Here is a 19,517-nt window from a genome sequence, read left to right as displayed (position 1 = left end):
AAATCGCCCACGCCATTAAACCACCAGCAGCCTGAACAATTGATACAACACAGGATGCATTCTTATGCTCATGTTTATGCCAATTTCTGATCCTACTAGTCAAAGGGTCCAGCAGAAATTAGAACCCATTGAACCAGCCTCAGTTTCCTGTCCTTAGCTGACAGGAGTGGCACCTAGTGTGGTCTTCTGCTGCTGTAGCCTATCCAGAGATGCTCTTCTGCAGACCTGGGCTGTAATGAGTTATTTGAATTAATAATGCCTTCCTATTAACTTAAATGAGCCTGACTATTCTCCTTTGACCCCTGAAATCAATAAGACATTTTCACCCAGAGAACTGCAGCTCGTTGGATATTTTTTATTTTTCAGACCATTCTCTGTAAACCCTTAAGAGAGTTTAATGGGAATAAATCCAAGGAGATCAGCATTTTTTGAAACAAACAATATCACGTTCAAAGTCACTTAAATCACATCTCTTCCACATTGAGATGCTCGGTTTGAACTTAAGGAGGTCGTCTTGATCATATCTACATCCCTAAATGCATCGAGTCACTTCCATGTGATGGGCTAATTAGATATTTGTGAACCCTTAATAAGGTGGTCAATGAGTGCATTTGAATATGAACATCTGTCAACCTATAATATAAAAAAGTTATATGAAGTCTTCTTTAAAAACATGATGCAGATGTTTATCTCAAATCTTTGCAGATGTAAAACCACAAACCATGCGAAATAAAACTGGGCGTTGTTGTATATTGTATAGTTTTCTGTTGCATTAAATGACGTGTTCCACTCCCACTTGCGTTGTGAACCATGCATGAAATGGCTCAATATTTATTTTGTTGTTTGTTTATATCTACAGTATGCCATTTTTAAGGAAAAATGTCAGCGGAGGAGCGATCGCCTGTGACATTTGAAAGTTCATAAGCTGTAAAAATCTTCAAGCTGAACGCAGTAACTTGTGCGCTTCAGTGTACTGCAGAGAAACATTAAGCCACATTTATTGGCTGTTTTTTTTAATCCCATTATTAAAACTGTGAGATATCACACATTGTGTGTGCAGTAATGTGAGGTAGTGAAGTGTTGATTGCTTGTGTACAGCTGTGCAGTGTATCAGTTACATTCAGCAGATATTTGTTGCTTCAGAGTAACGTGTTTGAAGATGAACCCAACAGCCTTCTTTTTCTTTTAATGTAATGCTGCAGCCATTTAAAGCAACCAGAAGTTGTTGTTTCATTTCTTTTATTTGGACGAATATTCAATTAAATTTTTATTTTGTGACTAATTTTTAGTCACGAAATATAACCTCAACTGCTCTGTGTCGTCCTTTGTCGGGGTAAGAATGTCAATCCCAACAAAAATTAATGTACTGTGGTAAAAATGTGAAGAATAAACAAACATAAAATGGCCTTATTAGTCCAGCATCAACTTAGAAATAACGGATGCCTTGTTTCTCAACATTTTGCTGTATTAATATCTCCAGTTCTCCTTTTTAAGCAACCTTTTTTTTGCATTTCATTAAACCTAAATAAATATAAAACCTGGGGATGAGTTCGTCTGTATCGCAGTACAAAGTCTTTCCCTGAGCTGCTTGTGTGACCTTTTCCTAACGAGCGACTCGACCGAACGGAGCTCAGAACTGAGACATAAAATCATCTTGTTGGTAATAATTTTATTTAATTGCCCGATTGAGGTTTTTTGTAATCTCTGAATGAATCAGCAATGAATTAAGGCCTAATTTTATATCAGGAGTTTGATGGTAAGTGCTGAGTTTCAAACTGAGCAGCAGGAGACTCATTATAATACACACCTTTACAAATGAGCGGTACATGCTATATACAGCCCTTACAAAGCCTTTTCTGAAGGCTGAGGTTTTTCTTTGCCGTCTCGGTGAAGACACGTCAAGTTAAATCTGTTCCAACAAGTTCTTTCAGGTCTTTGCAGAGGTGACCTTTCAGAGTGACATTTGAAGTCAGAAAATTAATTCCCCCTGAGCAACATCCGCCACAAAACACACTCTAACCCTCAGTTATTTGGATCCTTTACTGCAGCTGCTGTTTTCCTTCAGTATATTTTGTTTTTATTTTTCTGCCCCTCATTATTAAACTCTTATTTTGAGCCACAGCACGTGCAAGTACACAAATGTATCATTCACACGCAGCTCAGTCGTAATCAAGCATAAAACAGTTTGTCTCCAGAAGCTTAGTTCTCTTCAGGATGGTGTCTGAGGTGCGTCTTGTGACATAAATACACTCACCGCCCACTTTATTTTCAACTGCTCTTTAACAGAAATATCTAATGAGCCAGTCACATTGCAGCAAATCAGTACATTTATCCATGTAGGAATGGTCAAGATGCTGTGTTGAATTTCCAGCTGAGAGAATTGAATGAAAAGGATAAAATATCCACGGAGCAGCAGTTCTCTTGGGGAAAATGTCTCGGTGATTTCAGAGGTGAATAATCAGACAGTTTCAAGCTGATAGGAAGGCAACAGTGACTCAGAGAAGACAAAGAAATGCAGAACATCCTTGAATCCACAGTGAAATGTAGCAGACGAGCAACAGCAGCAGGAGAACACATCAAGCTAGAATTGACTCAAGATCATCAAAACTGGACAACAGAAGATTTAAAAAATGTTTCCTGGACTGATGGGAATTCTGCTGCAACATTCAGATGATGTATCATTGATTAAGGCTGCTGGGGATTATTGGTGCGCGGATATTTTCTTGGGCTTGTTGGTACCAACATCCTGCAGTACGGTGGCCCCTAGAGACAAAGCACGTACAAAATACAAAACACATGCAAAATCCAAAGCACATGCAAAATACAAAACACATGCAAAACCCATAGCACATGCAAAATACAAAACACTTACAAAATACAAAACACATGCAAAATACAAAACACATGCAAAATACAAAACACTTACAAAATACAAAACACATGCAAAATACAAAACACATGCAAAAGACAAAACACATACAAAATACAAAACACATGCAAAATACAAAACACATGCAAAATACAAAGCACATGCAAAAGACAAAACACATGCAAAAGACAAAACACATGCAAAATACAAAGCACAACGGAAGTGCTCCAGGACGCTAGGGGCAGTGTTGAGTTTTTGTTACCTAGTGGCTACATAAGCCATGAAGTTTCTAATGACCGGATTTGGTGTGTGGCAGTAAAAGGTAAATGAACCTTTTTTTTAAATTATTTGAATATATATTAGTGTTTGTGTATAAATCAACAACTAATACACATATGCTCTCAATTGTGTAATTTAAGTTATCTAGGTAGTTGTGTTTTGGAAGTTCAGTTTTACGCTAGCAACGTAGCTGTTGTGTTGGAAATGCGTCTGTGTATATACACTTTAGCTTAGGTCTGCCCTTTTCCGTTTTAATACTCCATTTTAAAAGAAAAATGCTGTTTGTTTCAGGGTAAGAATGTTTTGTCCATATTGTGGCCATAACGTGAGAGAAGTTGTCAAGTTCTGCGGTTCATGTGGCAAACATATTGAGTTTTTGGCGTTTGTCAACAACAGTAAGTATTTCACAAATAACATATATAAAAAAGGTTGTCTGAACCAGTTCACAAAGCTGCCATTTGGCTGTTTACAGTTTATTTACATTTGAATGCAGTCCTTATTTACTATATTATTTTTATGTTATATAAATTGCATACACATTATTTTGCAATCATTTAAACCAGTAAGGTATATATCTGTGAAGATTCTTAGTCGTCCAGGTTAGGGTTATAGTTGTAGACTTTATTTGTCTTGAATTTACTGAGGCCCAAAGAAGCAACATATTAATTTCGTTTAATAATGAGACAATACATTGGTTTTTAAATGTCATTGTTATTTAAAACTGCACATTTCTTGTCTGATGATCTATTTTACCATTTCCCATCTTATTTTTTTTCTGTTTATAAGGATCAATTCAAGAAAACATTTCCATTGAAGACCTCATTCAGAAATATTTCAGAGACGGTTACTCCTATAATGAAACATTGGACATTTTGGCCTCAAAACATAAACAGAAGATCAGTCTGACCACACTTAAAAGTAGATTAAGAAGTTTATCACTGTCCCGCAAAAAACATTACTCAACTCAGGCCTTGATTTGTGCTGCAATAATAGAAGAGCTGAAGGGACCTGGTCAACATTATGGATACCGTTCAATGTGGCAGACACTGCGTCAGAAACACCATCTTTCTGTGAAAAGGCATGATGTAATGGTGATGATGGCAGAGCTCGACCCATCTGGAGTCCAAAAGCGCTCAAAGAAAAAGTTTTTACGAAGAGTTTACGATTCACCTGGACCAAACCACACTTGGCATGTTGATGGATATGACAAATTAAAGCCATATGGTTTGACTATCAGTGGTTGTATTGATGGCTATTCGCGGAAGATATTATGGTTGGTTTGCGGAGCAACTAACAGCAACCCAGAAGTCATAGCTCAACACTACGTTCAGTGTGCTTCAGAGTTTGGAGTCATACCAGTGCGACTTCGCACATACTGCGGCACTGAAAATGGGACGATGGCAGCAATGCATTGTGCCTTACGGTCATCTCATCAGGATTTTTTTGCAGGAGCTGCCAGTCATATGTATGGATCTTCAATAACAAATCAAAGAATTGAAAGCTGGTGGTCGTACTTCAGAAAACAGCGGTAGGTTTTAAAATTTTTCAAGAAACAACTATATTAAGCAAATAAAAGTGTGGCTGTAATATATAGTCTGTGATGCAGAAGCCTTGATTTGTATTACACCACCTTTCCTTTATAGCTTCAATGTGTAGCCAAGTATAAGATAGAAAATTTAAACTGTCAATAAAGAAAGTGAGATGAATAGAAATCCAAAATGCACGCACTTTACATCAACTCAAGAAACAGTTTCATAAACGTAAGAAATAGTGAGGCTTTGAAGGATAGTGATTTTGAACTGATGGTATGTTTTTGTCTCTTCTAGAACACAGTTCTGGATGGACCTTTTGAGTGACATGAAGGAAATGCACCTCTTTAATGGTAGTCATGAACACATGTGCTTGGTGCGCTTCATTTTCATGGCTGTGCTTCAGAGGGATCTGGATGAATGCAAAAGAAAGTGGAACACGCACCTGATCCGTCCAGTTAGCCAGTCACGCTGTCCATCTGGTAAACCGGATGTGATGTATTACCTGCCTCATAGGTTTGTATCACTCTTGTCAATTTAAAATGTGAAAAATCAAAAGTCTGTAATTTAAGTAGAAATCACAAAAATGACATTTTTTTTAGCACCTTTTAATCTCTAAATGGTAAATGTCCTGTATTTGTATAGCGCTTTACTAGTCCCTAAGGACCCCAAAGCGCTTTACACAAACAGTCATCCACCCATTCACACACACATTCACACACTGGTGATGGCAAGCTACATTGTAGCCACAGTCACCCTGGGGCGCACTGATCTATGCACTTGATCATATAGTCTTCTTTTACTGTATGGTCATAAAAAACAGACACCACAGTGTTTGTACCACCCAAAATTTGGACTAAATAGGTCTACTTTTTTCACATGTTGATTCCAGTGCTAAAATTTATGAAAAGCCGTTTTATATTATCTCCTTAAATACATGACAAAAATCTGCCAATGTTTTCAGCAAGTCAATTGTTCAAGACAGGTAGTTACAGGAACTCTGACCACCTTCTAGTCTATTCAATGCCATAATACAGCCAGTGGTCTTAAGTAAAAGCATATGTTCACTTTAAGCATAATTCCCCCCCCCCCCTACAGAGACAAGGATGTTGTAGCGTTTTCTTAGTATTTTAATAGTAAAAATTTTCCTTGTACAAACTTTTAGGTTTGGTGGACGCGACTGTGGCCTTGCAGTTGGACATCAAGAGCTGAGCCAGTTCAGGATGAGTTCAACTCCCGATTTCTGTGGAGACCCTCACCTACAGGAATATTTTGAAGGACTAAACAGTGGCTTCAGTTCATCACAGACATTGGAATCTTGTGTGGAGAACTACATCAGACTAAAAGGACTTGCTGGGTTGTAATGCCAAGGTTCCCACACATCCCAGAACTGTGGATTCCACTTTGTGGTTATAATAATGCACCACCTGCACTTTTGTTAAGGCAAAAAAAAATGTTTTTTGCTTCAAGTAGATCACAATTATAGTTCATCAGTTTATAGTCACTTAAAAAATAGCCTTTGTGTTTTTCCAAATAAGAATATCAGTTGTGACGATGAGATCAAATAAATTATTTATCCTAACAGATGATATTGTGAAGACTCTCTTAACCTCCACCTTAAATGCAAGACACGTGTTGGTATTATTAGCTTTATTAATACAGGTTGATATAAAATAAAGGAGTAAAAACACTCTAATTTAAGTAATAAGATTTATTGTTAACGTTAACAAGGCAAATTACACTTTGCACTGAAATAGAAATTGTGTAAAATGTACAATATCTATGAATATATCTTTTCTAAATGCTGGATAGTAGTAAAGGGAATTCTAAAGCTAAGGGTACTAAAAAGTAATCCTTTCAAATCACAGACATTTACTTTAGCATTGTAACTAAAACAAAGGCCTTGGCCCAACAGATATCTAGCCAATTTCTTTAAACAAACCTTTTTGTATAAGAACAAAAACACAGTTGAAATGAGGACTATATTACAGTGTGAGGATCAAACTGTAAGTCGATCAATACAGACCAAAACCAGGAGAGTTTAATATTCCAAAGTCCATATCATCCTGGAACTGCTTATATGACTGAGCCATTGGTATCACAATGGTGTTTGCACATGTTTTCCCAATTGGGAAACGTGATGCATCACCAAACAGCAATCTTGGTCTTGGTTCCATTCCAGCTGGTGGAATGCTGTTTAGGCCCGTGGCAAACATCAGGATGTCTTGTAGGGAGACTGCTGTTTTGGTATCTATAATTAAATAGAATGTAGCTAAAGATAATTCTTTATTTTATAATAATTCCAAATACAAAGCAGAATATCAGAAACTTGGATCCTCAAATGTTCCAAAGTGTTATGTTTTTACTGTTTTTCCAAGATTAATAGCACAAACACCCATACCAGTTCAATATAAAAAAATATATAAAACAGCAGCTCTGTGGTGACTTACTATTGCGGTACAATTTTTCCATTTTAAACAGAAACTGTAAAGGTGATAATTTGACTCTGTTATTATTGTTTTGTTCATGCTAGGTAGCTCCCCAATAGCCACTGCTGGCAGCACATTCATCCCCCAAGGGATGAGATTCAACTGCTAAAAGACAAAAAAAGTGCTTCTGTTCTATAGCAGAAATATCACCTGACAGTTTAAACTTAAAAAATATATATCATAAAAGTAATATTCATGAAAGAGCTGCTTTATTGGTTTTCACTGATCGTAGAAATTTGTTTGCAGTACAAGTTTTGTATTAAACAAACCTTCAGCGTCTATCAGATAGTCTCGCCAGAATCCAAGCACCCTGGTTTCTTCCTGCCGTCTTGAACTGCCAGGTTCGCTCAGGACCACAGCAAACATGTCCTCTAAAAAATCAGATGTCAGCGGCTCTGGGGCCCGTTCTTCGTACCTCGCTAAGTAGGTTAGCCGGATTAGATTGTTGACGATTTCGCGTGATCCTGGATCAGTCGGTTCCCCGAAGCTCATCCGGGACTTGCTGTCATAGCAACAGAGCCGTAAGCGTAAACCTGCTCGGGAGCAGGTTTACTTTATGTAAACAGGATTAGATCGCGGCCACGCAGGTATGTCCGCTTCATTTATACGAAAGCAACAGCGATAAATAAATAACATCAATGTAACTGAAGATAATGCAGCACTTGATCCTTTTATTGATTTCACACAGATACATACAGGTCATTTCCTAAAAAAGGGAAATGTACTATTAACATTCTATTACATGTATGTGATTATTACAGATGTAATTCATATTTCAGAGTAGTAATTGTAAATTACTTCGTGTAATCAAGATGAGAGACCACGGCTATAAAAGCCAAGGTGGATTTGGGAAGCCTGTCGCAGCCATGTCCTGTCCGTTTACGCGAGCAACCCATTGCGGAAGGTGCAAGATTGATAAGGAGAGTCCTCAGAATTCAGCGTATATTGCGGGACAGACAGGGGCCCTGTTTCAGGAAGCCGGTTTGGAAAACTCAGAGTGAAAAACGACACTCACGGTTGAGTAACCCCGAACTGTCCAACTCGGAATATTCCGTTTCAGAAAGGCTGATAACAATTAGTTCAGTCAACGCGGAGTTGCTTTAACCCCAAGTGAAGCGCGCGGACGAGGATACATAAAGCCCTGATAAGCGGAGCACAGATTAAGCGAGTCACCATGGAGACGGAGGGAAAGAAGGCGCGGTCAATGTATTTCACAGCGCTTGAGGCCGAAATTCTGATGGCAGCATATGCCGATAACATGCAAATTCCGCGAAAAAAAGGAACACAGCCACAGCTGCAAAAGCATGCATGGCAAAACATAGCCGACAGAGTCAATGCGTGAGTGTTAATTTAAACATTGATCGAGGGATTTCCACCCATTTAACACGTTATTTTATCATATGTTATTTTATTTGTTATTTTATACATTTTATTTTGTGATGTGATGTGAGCGCAGGTGCAACCCAACAGGCCCCAAACGTGCCTGGCAGCAAGTAAAAATGAAATATAAAAATATAGTCCAAACAGGTGAGGTGTAATTGTATTATGAGCCATAGTGCTTGGTCTGTTTGTCCCATGTAAATCAATTGCAGTTAGAGGCTACATTAATTTTCTTTCTGTAAGCACTTATTGAAATTATCTGAGCACATTACAAGTACATATTTGCTTACTCTGTATGCTCAAATGTGGCCCGTTATAGCCAACAGAAAAAAAGCAGAGGCCCGAAAAACAGGTGGGGGTCCTCCACCACCACCACTCACAGAGGCTGAGCAGTTGGCCCTCAGCCAAAACAGTGGGCACCCTGTGGCCGAAGGCATCTCTGCGGGGACATCCTCTGAGGCAATAACCCCGCAAGACACAAGTGCCTACATAAGGGGTAAATTCAAAATAATACATGATGTGCATACATCCTTTCTTCACAGTCACCTTTGCAGTGCGACACATTCATTTGATAAACTCTTTACCATAATGGATTATTTTGTAGTGAAGTTATTTTCCGACTGATTTTGCCTTCCCTCAGCCTTGGTTGTCTTTGAGAGCATAATGACAATGAAGTGTAAGGTGCTTGGTATGTTTGTTAATTGCCATTTGGTCCCTTGTAAGTTATAAGTGACCTGTATAAACCTCATATTCTATCAGTTGATGGTGATGGTGTACTGCATCTGGTGCAGCCTCCTGTTGAGCCAGACCAACATGCAGTTGTGAGTAATACTCCACAGATTATATGAGTTTACAGTAGAACAGCAATGTTGTTTATTTCTTTACTACAGGAAAATAATGAAGAAACATTGACAGCTGTTACAGAGGAGGAAGCAACAGAGACACTTTATGAGGTTTACATCTTTTAATACTTTGTGTACAGGAAATACAGGCGACCAATAAAGCCAGTTGAACAAAAAATCTGTTTATTCTTCTTTCAACATGTTGAGGTGATGGGTCAAAAGAAATGATTGTGACATATGGTGTCTCTGACTGCTCTTCCATCTTGTATGTCCGTGGGAGGGTCAGGATGTTCATGGTTTGGATCACTGCTGATGTTTGGTTCAGAAGGACAGTGTTCTCCTCTAATTGTGGCAATGTTGTGAAGAATCACACATGCCACAATAATGTCACATGCCCTTTCTGGGGTGACCCTGAGTCTTTGCAGGCACTGGAACCGGGCCTTAAGCATTCCGATAGTCATTTCAATTCTGGCTCTTGTCCTGCAATTAGCCAGATTATATCGCTGCTGTGGGCCCGGTTCAGGGTCGGGGTAAGCAAATAGGGTAAACATGGATACCCCCTATCACCAAGCAAGTAGCCAGTGAACTCTCCTAAGACAGAAGGGTACACTTCAGTTCAAATGTCCCTGAAGCAATTGGTCTTTATATATTTTAAAGTATTCTCAACTCACCATGTCCAAATTTTGTGCTCAGTGTACATTCACGGAATATTTGTGAGTCATGGACAGAGCCTGGCCACTTGGCTTCCACATTTGTGATAATGTTGGCAGCATCACATATGATCTTCACAGTGCAGAGAACACAAATTAGCATCCATTACTATAATGAAATAATTTGTTAGTTTGACATGCTACAGGGAACTATGTACCTGTACATTAATGCTGTGGAAAGACTTCCTGTTCACATAGTCTCCTTCATTTACTGAAGGAGCAATGATTGGAATGTGAGTGCCATCTGTATAGCCAATCACGCCTGGGAACCCTGAAAATAAATGTGCAATTTAAGTAGTAGTCCAAGTATCACCACATCATAAATTAAGTTTTGTTCATCCTGATACCTGCAATTTTGTGGCATCCCTCTTTGATAAATCTTGTGGGTCTGTGACCGGGGAACACCACAGACGAGTACAGGAGACGTTTCAGTGCAACTGTAACATTCCTGACTGCCCGACAGACGGTAGCCTTGGAAACGTGCTCAGCGTCACCAATATTATACAGAAAGCTCCCGTTTGCAAGAAACCGAAGTGCAATACAAATAATATGCAATGAACTGAGAGCATGTCCGCGATGTGTCACATGCGTAATATATGGCCTGAGGATGTTATCCAAATAAATTATAGATTGTGCTGAGAAACGGTAACGTTCGCACAGAAAATCATCAGGAAATGATAAAATGTCCAAACGCGCTCTGATCACTCTCTCCCGGCGGAGAGCTCTGCGGAGAATTTGGGCTTCACGATCTACTGGCTCTTCAAGGAAGTGGCACGCCATGTCCGACACTTCCTACTGTCAGGTTTCCGACAAAGGGGCGGAGACAGTCAGGGTTAGTTGTAGTAAACCTGCTAGGGGGCAGGTTAGCTTCACGGAGTGTGTCGTCATAGTGACTCACTCAGGCTGCAGCTGAACTCGCTTTGTGAAACCGAAAACCCAGAGTTTTCGTTAACTCAGGGTATACTTACTCAGTTTTTCCACTAAACCGGCTTCCTGAAACAGGGCCAGGATCCTTTAGCTCAGCGCGACAGTGTGCTCATTGAGAGATATCGATTTTCCCGTGAGGATATTATTTACTTAACCAACTTGTTGACGAGGGGGTGCAGGACCACCACCTGTCTTTTTTTGCTCTGCCCTTTTCTTGGTTGCTGTTATAAACAAACAAACAGATTATTTCAGGCTCTCTTTCCAAGAGACGAAAAGCAATATAAGTGATAAATATTACCATTCTGTAGAATATTCTTATATTTCACTTTTACTTGTTCCCATGTTCTAGTGGGTCCTGTTGTGGCTCTAATGTGAAAGAGGATATAATATAACAATATAATATAATGTAATATAATATTGGATAATATAGTGTAATATAATAAATCTACCCTACCGCCTACTGGTGTTGGCCAGAGGGGCCGATGGCGCAATATGGCAGCCTCGCTTCTGTCAGTCTGCCCCAGGGCAGCTGTGGCTACAACCGTAGCTGCCTCCACCAGTGTGTGAATGTGAGAGTGACTGTACGTCCCGTACGAAGAACGTCGCTTACTACATCCAAGATCAAATGACACATCCAAGATCAAATCATCGCGCTAACCGTGAGCTCGCTAATCCGGTTCCCCGAACACACCTGTTGTTGACGATTAGTACAGCTGGACGCAGTAATGTGACATCACTGGGTGTCATAAAAGGGGCTACGCATCGATAGTAGAAACATTGATCGGCAACCCTCTGATTGGTCGGCGAAAATGTCGAAGGAGTGCGCTCGGCTCGGTATTTTTCGGCAGCAGAGCAAGAACTCCTGAGTGAGGGATTTCAGGAGTTTCAGAGTTTAATCAGAACGCAAGGGAACACTGCAAAGGCTGCAAAAGCAAGGAGAGAGGGCTGGCAGAAAGTTGCTGACAAATTAAACTCGTAAGTAATTTAATAATAATAATAATAATATATTGGATTTATATAGCGCTTTTCAAGGCACCCAAAGCGCTTTACAATGCCACTATTCAGTCACTCTCACATTCACACACTGGTAGCTGTCACAGCTGCCCTGGGACAGAAGCCAGGCTGCCATATCGCGCCATCGGCCCCTCTGGCCAACACCAGTAGGTGGTAGGGTAGATTTATCATATCACACTATATTATCCAATATTATATTACATTATATTATATTACATTATGTTATATTATATCCCCTTTCACATTAGCGCCACAACAGGACCCACTAGAACATGGGAACAAGTAAAAGGGAAATATAAGAATATTCTACAGAATGGTAATATTTATCACTTATATTGCTTTTCGTCTCTTGGAAAGAGAGCCTGAAATAATCTGTTTGTTTGTTTATAACAGCAACCAAGAAAAGGGCAGAGCAAAAAAAGACAGGTGGTGGTCCTGCACCCCCTCGTCAACAAGTTGGTTAAGTGAATAATACCCTCACGGGAAAATCGATATCTCTCTATGAGCACACTGTCGCGCTGAGCTAAAGGATCCTGTCTGTCCCGCAATATACGCTGAATTCTGAAAACTCTCCTTATCAATCTTGCACCTTCCGCAATGGGCTGCTCGCGTATACGGACAGGACATGGCTGCGACAGGCTTCCCAAATCCACCTTCGCTTTTATAGCCGTGGTCTCTCATCTTGATTACACGAAGTAATTTACAATTACTACTCTGAAATATGAATTACATCTGTAATAATCACATACATGTAATAGAATGTTAATAGTACATTTCCCTTTTTTAGGAAATGACCTGTATGTATCTGTGTGAAATCAATAAAAGGATCAGGTGCTGCATTATCTTCAGTTACATTGATATTATTTATTTATGGTGAAACAGTGGTGGAATATCGCTGTTGCTTTCGTATAAATGAAGCGGACATACCTGCGTGCCCGCGATCTAATCCTGTTTACATAAAGTAAACCTGCTCCCGAGCAGGTTTACGCTTACGGCTCTGTTGCTATGACAGCAAGTCCCGGATGAGCTTCGGGGAACCGAACGATCCAGGATCACGCGAAATCGTCAACAATCTAATCCAGCTAACTTACTTAGCGAGGTACGAAGAACGGGCCCCAGGTCTTGAGCACATGAAGGGTTGGAACAACAAAGGATGCTGCTGCAGGGCATGGATTACACCAAGTGTTGCGAGGCCATCCTTAAATCTATAAGGGGAAAATTGTCATCAGCACTACAATAAAAAAATGAAAAACACTTTTTGAATGTTTTATTTTAATTATTCCGAAAGCACAATGAATTTTACAGACTTTGTTGCGACTTTCATCCGTAAATAAAGCCGCGGCCGGCTGAGTTGGTTGTGTCCCTGTGACGCGCCTCCAATAATCCATAATGAGTCGAACTTGTACTTTGCGCATTTATTTTAAGAACAAAACAAGAACAAACATTTGCGCTTTCAATCAATTTCCAACTAGCGCATGGATTAACTGGTGTGCCAAAAAATGACGGTCAACAGAAAAGTTTGCCCACAAACCACTCACCCAACACACCTGCTGCGAACACCGACATCAGGTAAATAGACTGTGACCACACCCACATACCATCACCTGAGACGCAGGTAAAGCTATACACCTGTGCCACCAAAACAAAAAAGGAAAAACATAAACATTGACTTTGGCTCTTACAGACTTTATTGATCCTAGGGGGAAATTAGATCTCAGCATTTAACCCATCACCCTTGGGGTGAGCAGTGAGTTAGTGCTGGCTGTCTTACTCAAGGACACACCTGGTGTGTGGGCTCTCATCGAACGTGCTACCTTCTGAATCCCAGTCTGATGTTTTATCCATTGCTCCACCATGCCACCTTCCGAATTTATATTTTACCATCTGCATTTCTATTCATCAGCAAGTGAATGTTGGAAACTGGAGCTTAAGTTACTTCAGCCACAATGTTGCAAATGCATTTTCAGTCAGTACAGTACTGTAACGATGGTTAAGTGTTACTGGACAGTGACATGTTGGTTTTCTCTGCACACTGTTGTTGTTCCTTTAAGATTCATGTTTGGTTGGGCTGCAGGAAGTAGTGAGGGTGGTGTACAGGAAGGGGTGGGGTGACCTGGTTGTTCTGTGTGTGTGCCAGGCTGAAGAGAGGTGTAGTTCGAGAGCGCTTCCCCCTGAGTTAACAACCCGCTGGCTTATGTGCCGAATAAACGGACAAACTGAGACCCCAACCGTCTGGTTCTTGTGAACGTTACAGTACGGTTTATTCTCAATAAAATCAATAATGTAAAAGATCAAACCACCTGCAAAAATCAAATTTGCACTGCATTTTTTTAAAGTACCTGCCTAAACATGGTCACTGGCTGAACTTGTGTTTGCAGCTTTATCCAGTTTTATGCGGGGACTGATAAGTAACAAGAATTCTAATAGAATAAGTGTTTAAAAGTTTGAAATTTGATCTCTGTCCTCGCAGCTTCACATGATTTTTTCCATACTGAGTAAAGCACATGCATGATAACTCAAAAACTTTTTGCAAACATTAGGCTCAAAGTATAATTAGCCATGGAAACTATAAGTAAAAAGGGAAGATGCAAAACTGTAAAATTAAGCAGAAACATACATATTATTCGAAAAAAAATTTGGTCAAAAGAATAGGCGGCTTCTGTAGCTGTGGTTTGTTATCAATTCATTATAGTGTTGCTTATGGTTTAAAAAACAATTTTGTTAAAAAACTATTATTAAAATACTGTAGCTACATTGCCCCATTATTTAGTATCAGTCCAAATACTTACAAATATGTTACCTTTGGATTGAGAAGTGGTTGCGGTATATGATGTACCACTTAAGGTAGTCCTTAATGATGTTGCCTTTACCATCTAAAGAGTCCGGAAATACATAGCAGCCAGCTGTCTGCAATAAGCTGCAATGCATTTCAATGCACCCATGGAGTTCCTTCAGCGTTGCAGCATTGGATATCTAGTGTTTACATAATAAAAAAAAGAAAATTGCAGTATCACAAGGTTGTTGTCCATGACGTTCACATCAAAATCATTTTAAATATAATTACTAGTGCACTTCAATGTTTGGTCTATATTTTAAAGCATGTTATTCTGGTATTGTTTTCTACTCCTCTACTTAAAGTCAAACATTTATCTTTGTTCATAATTAACAAACATTGGTACACTTAGCATGTTGATTAAAATTACAACTACTATGGAGCACAGCGTTACAGTCCAATGTGCAATTAACACATCAAGCTTTGTGATAACAAAGGAAATTGTAGTTTTACAATCGAATATTTAAATCAACATACTTCCAACAGAAAAGCTTTTGTAGCTTCATCAGTTACATCTTCAATCGTGACCTCCACCACATCAGACTTTGTTGTCCCAATCAGATGCTGGTAGAGTGTCTTGGAGAGGAAGGCAGGCCCTGGACCACCATGTACCAATGATGTGGCAATCATTCTGCCAGTAAGGAAATATTCATCCTCTCTTGCAGCTGGTAATGGATTTATTTAGTTAGTTATGCTAAAATAATGCTTTAAATTATATGCCTTTTTATTTTAATAAAAAATTAATCATCCAAGCTTAACTTCAGAATGTATTAATTTAATTTTATAGTCAGATGGTATAAATTTCTCACCAGCGCTGTCAAATGTAAGAAATTTGCTGTCCTCAGGTCCATCAAAGATTCGTCGCGATCTAAGGCATTTCATTAATAATGTCAAAAATTCACGTTTAGGACCACCATTATCCATTCCATCTTCACGCTGTCCTGCATCATCGCTGAACTTCACAAGTATATCATCAGTTGGGTTGTAAGACACACGTCTAAAGCCCCGAGATGCTCCATCCCAAACATTTGCCCTGTTTATATTAAATCTGCTGACAGATGTTTTTATTGTCTTAGACGCCAGCTCTTCGAGTACTTCTGCAGCAGACAGGCCATTTGTACTAGAACATAAAAAAATTATTAAATATCACATAAAATGAGGATGTTATTACTCACTTTTATCATATTTACATTCTCACATTTAAATGTATACTTACCTTTGTGTTTCACTCTCATCCTTTTCGATGAGAACTTCTTTGTCTGAGTCACTATCAATTACAATCGGTGCATAAACACTTGTGTATGTGCTGCAATGAAAAACATTTAGTGGGCAAAGTAGAACATTTCTTAAAATCTAAAGTTAACTAATATTTTATTGGTCTAGTGCAGTGGTTCTTAACCTGGGTTCGATCGAACCCTAGGGGTTCGGTGAGTCGGTCTCAGGGGTTCGGCAGAGCCTCCACCATGACATGCACGGCTCATTTTGTGCACCAATAAAAACATATCTATGTCTTGAATTTGAATTTTTTTTTTTTTTCACTAAAGAGGGGTTCAGTGAATGCGCATCTGAAACTGGTGGGGTTCGGTACCTCCAACAAGGTTAAGAACCACTGGTCTAGTGTGTCAATACACAAATTTCTGTGTCCAAAACATACCTGTAGCAGGGACCTTGAGTCTAAATATCAAAAATATATGAACAGTTAATATAATTTATGTTTGTAGCCTGTATGATAATTATTAATGACATTTTTCAGAGTCTTACTTCAGAAGAAGTTTGCAAGTTTGACCCCCTGTAAAGAATTTAAATTATTTCAGAATTTACAATATAATACACAAGAATGTATTTTGGCTCCACCCTATTCACGGTCGCCGCACTGTATTCTCCACAATACAAAACTTACCTATTTCTTGAAGGTGCTCTTTCCGGCGTGCTGTGATTATCTGGAAAATCCCATACCTGATAAGTAGTAAAATAAGATTAACAGCACTTTTTAAAACTTTAAACCTTTCTTGATTATATTGGTGTATACAAACACACACACACACACACACCCACCCACACACACACACACACACACACACACACACACACACACACACACACACACACACACAAAACACCGTTAAAAAAAAAAAAAGACTAACCACAGTGTCCGACAGTGGGCTTTCTACTACTTTTACTTGAACTTCATTGTCCTCTTCAGATTCACACTCTGTGTTGCAATCTGCAAATATTCAATGATTCAAAAAATACAGTCTAATTTAAATATATGTATGTATTGAAAGGTATATCTAACAATTAGCAAACATATACAACACTTTGGCTATGCAGCACAAATTAAATATATTTAAAATCTGTGGCAAAATCATGTCACTCTCTGATTAACATTTTTTGGAAAAATCTTGAATTATTTTTAATATCTAAACTTTATGATTGTCACTGCTTTATCAAAATCACTTACCAGTATTAAAGAAGTCATCATGGTTACAAATGTAGAGAGTTACTCTTTGATAGGCCTTCCCTATGGCATCCTTGTATTTTTGGATGGTGAAAGGGGTGTTGGTTCCAGGAATTGTGCTAACTTCCCTTGCATCAGGGTATAGCAGTACATAGGGTCCATCGGCCATGGCCTGGTTAAAGTCCTTATGTTTTTTCACGCTGGCAGACAAGATTTGCTCAGTTGACCAGTGAGAATGAACATCAACCGGAAGTGACTTTCCTCGAACAGGTCTTATACCATCACTGGTCCTTCTCATGATGCCAATCTGTATCTAGAAATGAGATTAACAATAACATGTTTTTACATCTTTGTTCCTACATGGTCTTCCATTTTATTTCTGATCTGTAGTTGTGCTCCAGCTGTGCTATGACTCAAAAGACAACATTAGCGACTAAATATAGTTTTAACAGGGGGCATATATTATTGAAGGACTGTTGACCAAAGGCTGACAATTAAGAAATTCAGATCAGGTTAAAAATTGTAAGCCCTGTATCAGTGGTGAACTACAACCCCCAAGAGCGGCAACTAGATCGTTTCTAGTTTCTTCGACGTTCCCCGAGCAACACTAATGTCCAAGGTTGTGATTAGCTGAACACACCATATACAGGCAATGAACAGCAATCAGCCTGAAAGTAAATTAAACAGAGATAGTACGGGGGGGTCCATAGCTGTAGAGGACATAGTTAGCCACCCTTGCAATATATACAGTTCCTTTCATATGCATATGGAAGTTTACAGTGATGCCTTGGCAGTGCTAAAGGTAATTTGGATTTTGTATTAGCAACAAAAGTGGTCAACTTCCACGTTCAAGTTTATGACATACCTTCACTGGTTTCTGTTCCTTCTGTTCCTGGTGTTTCTTTGAAAAAAATGCCTTTCTTTCCCTTTCTTTCACATCCCGAAATTTTATGAATGACTCCACTAATGATTTCCCAGCTATAAACAGAAAAAAAAAGTTATAATTTTAGGGAAGGGACAGTTAACAAGATTTATTTAATACAAATATGTTTTTTACCCTGTGTAGACTGTATAGTTGTGCCAGTCAGGATGCTGGAACTGGTAGATGGAAGAGCTGCTGCCTCTTCACTAAGGGCAGGATTTCTCGACACAGTGCTGGTGATGTCCTTTAAAAACTTGATGTTTTTACCACATAGATTACAAAAGGCAGGACTGTCTGCCAAGAGGTGTCCACAGAAGGGACAGTACATCTGTAAAAATGACCCCATCAAATGTTTTACAAAATTAAGATTCACTACAACCCACAGAAAATACAAGTATTTCACATCTTACATTAAGACTCCTGAATGCACAGGAGATTACATATTTTATCTTAACTTTCATTATATATATGTATATAAAGTGCACAGCATGCTACTTTGGATGTTTAGCAAAGGACAGAAATCGCTAAAACATTACGTTTTCATACTTTTATCCATTTTTTAAAACCAGTTGTCTATGAGCAAAGCATAAACCAAGCGTTCATATTAATAAAAACAAACAATCAAACTAACAACAGTTTGCACATTACCTTTATTATGAGGCGTGGTGACTATCCTTGATGGTGTTTTCCGCTGGTATCCATCTCCCTGTGTTTTCAACAAAATTGCCGTTTATTTTGCAAATCTAGCTCAACACTGCCCCTAGCGTCCTGGAGCACTTCCGTTGTGCTTTGGATTTTGCATGTGTTTTGTATTTTGCATGTGTTTTCTCTTTTGCATGTGTTTTGTATTTTGTAAGTGTTTTGTATTTTGCATGTGTTTTGTATTTTGCATGTGCTTTGGATTTTGTATGTGTTTTGTCTTTTGCATGTGTTTTGTCTTTTGCATGTGTTTTGTATTTTGCATGTGCTTTGGATTTTGCATGTGTTTTGTATTTTGTACGTGCTTTGTCTCTAGGGGCCACCGTACTGCAGCATATCTGAGTATTGTTGTCCAAGATAAGGACAATGCCAGACAGTACCTCCCAGCCACTCCATGAGGTCCAGTCACAGGAGCACAGTCAGTGAAAGACTTGGATTACCCTAAATGCACCACTGACCGACAAAGGAAATCATTTCTGCCTGTGGCTAACTTGCAGTACAATTCCTCCATCTAAAGCACACAAATACACACCGCAGCACATCCTCTACAGAAGAAATAAAGCCAA

The 19,517-nt window shown here is 39.1% G+C and overlaps 2 protein-coding genes across 3 annotated transcripts; one reads left to right on the top strand and one right to left on the bottom strand.

The window, feature by feature from the left end:
• The first annotated feature begins 2,909 nt into the window (after positions 1-2,909).
• LOC308409480 (uncharacterized protein) lies at positions 2,910-7,399 on the top strand. Of its 2 annotated transcripts, none has more exons than XM_080902267.1 (5): positions 2,910-3,191; positions 3,440-3,543; positions 4,598-4,676; positions 4,975-5,193; positions 5,843-7,399. In XM_080902267.1, the coding sequence occupies exons 2-5, from the start codon at positions 3,447-3,449 to the stop codon at positions 6,039-6,041; spliced, it is 594 nt and encodes a 197-aa protein (XP_080758393.1). In that variant the 5' UTR covers positions 2,910-3,191; positions 3,440-3,446; the 3' UTR covers positions 6,042-7,399. The 2 variants fall into 2 exon arrangements, with proteins under 2 accessions (XP_080758393.1, XP_080758392.1); XM_080902266.1 differs by having other exon boundaries at positions 2,914-3,191; positions 3,935-4,676.
• Positions 5,846-18,980, bottom strand: LOC308409478 (uncharacterized protein). The gene is made up of 13 exons (XM_080902264.1): positions 18,901-18,980; positions 18,388-18,580; positions 18,196-18,308; positions 17,334-17,643; positions 17,017-17,096; positions 16,773-16,828; positions 16,634-16,661; positions 16,527-16,546; positions 16,089-16,178; positions 15,682-15,992; positions 15,350-15,537; positions 14,840-15,012; positions 5,846-5,936 (listed from the first exon to the last, which is right to left on the bottom strand). Exons 2-13 carry the CDS (start codon positions 18,578-18,580, stop codon positions 5,933-5,935), a joined length of 1,566 nt encoding a protein of 521 aa, XP_080758390.1. The 5' UTR covers positions 18,901-18,980; the 3' UTR covers positions 5,846-5,932.
• Positions 18,981-19,517: the final 537 nt, after the last annotated feature.

The sequence above is a fragment of the Rhamphochromis sp. 'chilingali' genome, assembly GCF_963969265.1.
Source record: "Rhamphochromis sp. 'chilingali' genome assembly, chromosome: 14".
Classification (NCBI taxonomy): Eukaryota; Metazoa; Chordata; class Actinopteri; order Cichliformes; family Cichlidae; genus Rhamphochromis; species Rhamphochromis sp. 'chilingali'.
Note: the sequence above shows the minus strand (reverse complement) of the source record. Positions and strands in the feature narration are given on the sequence as shown.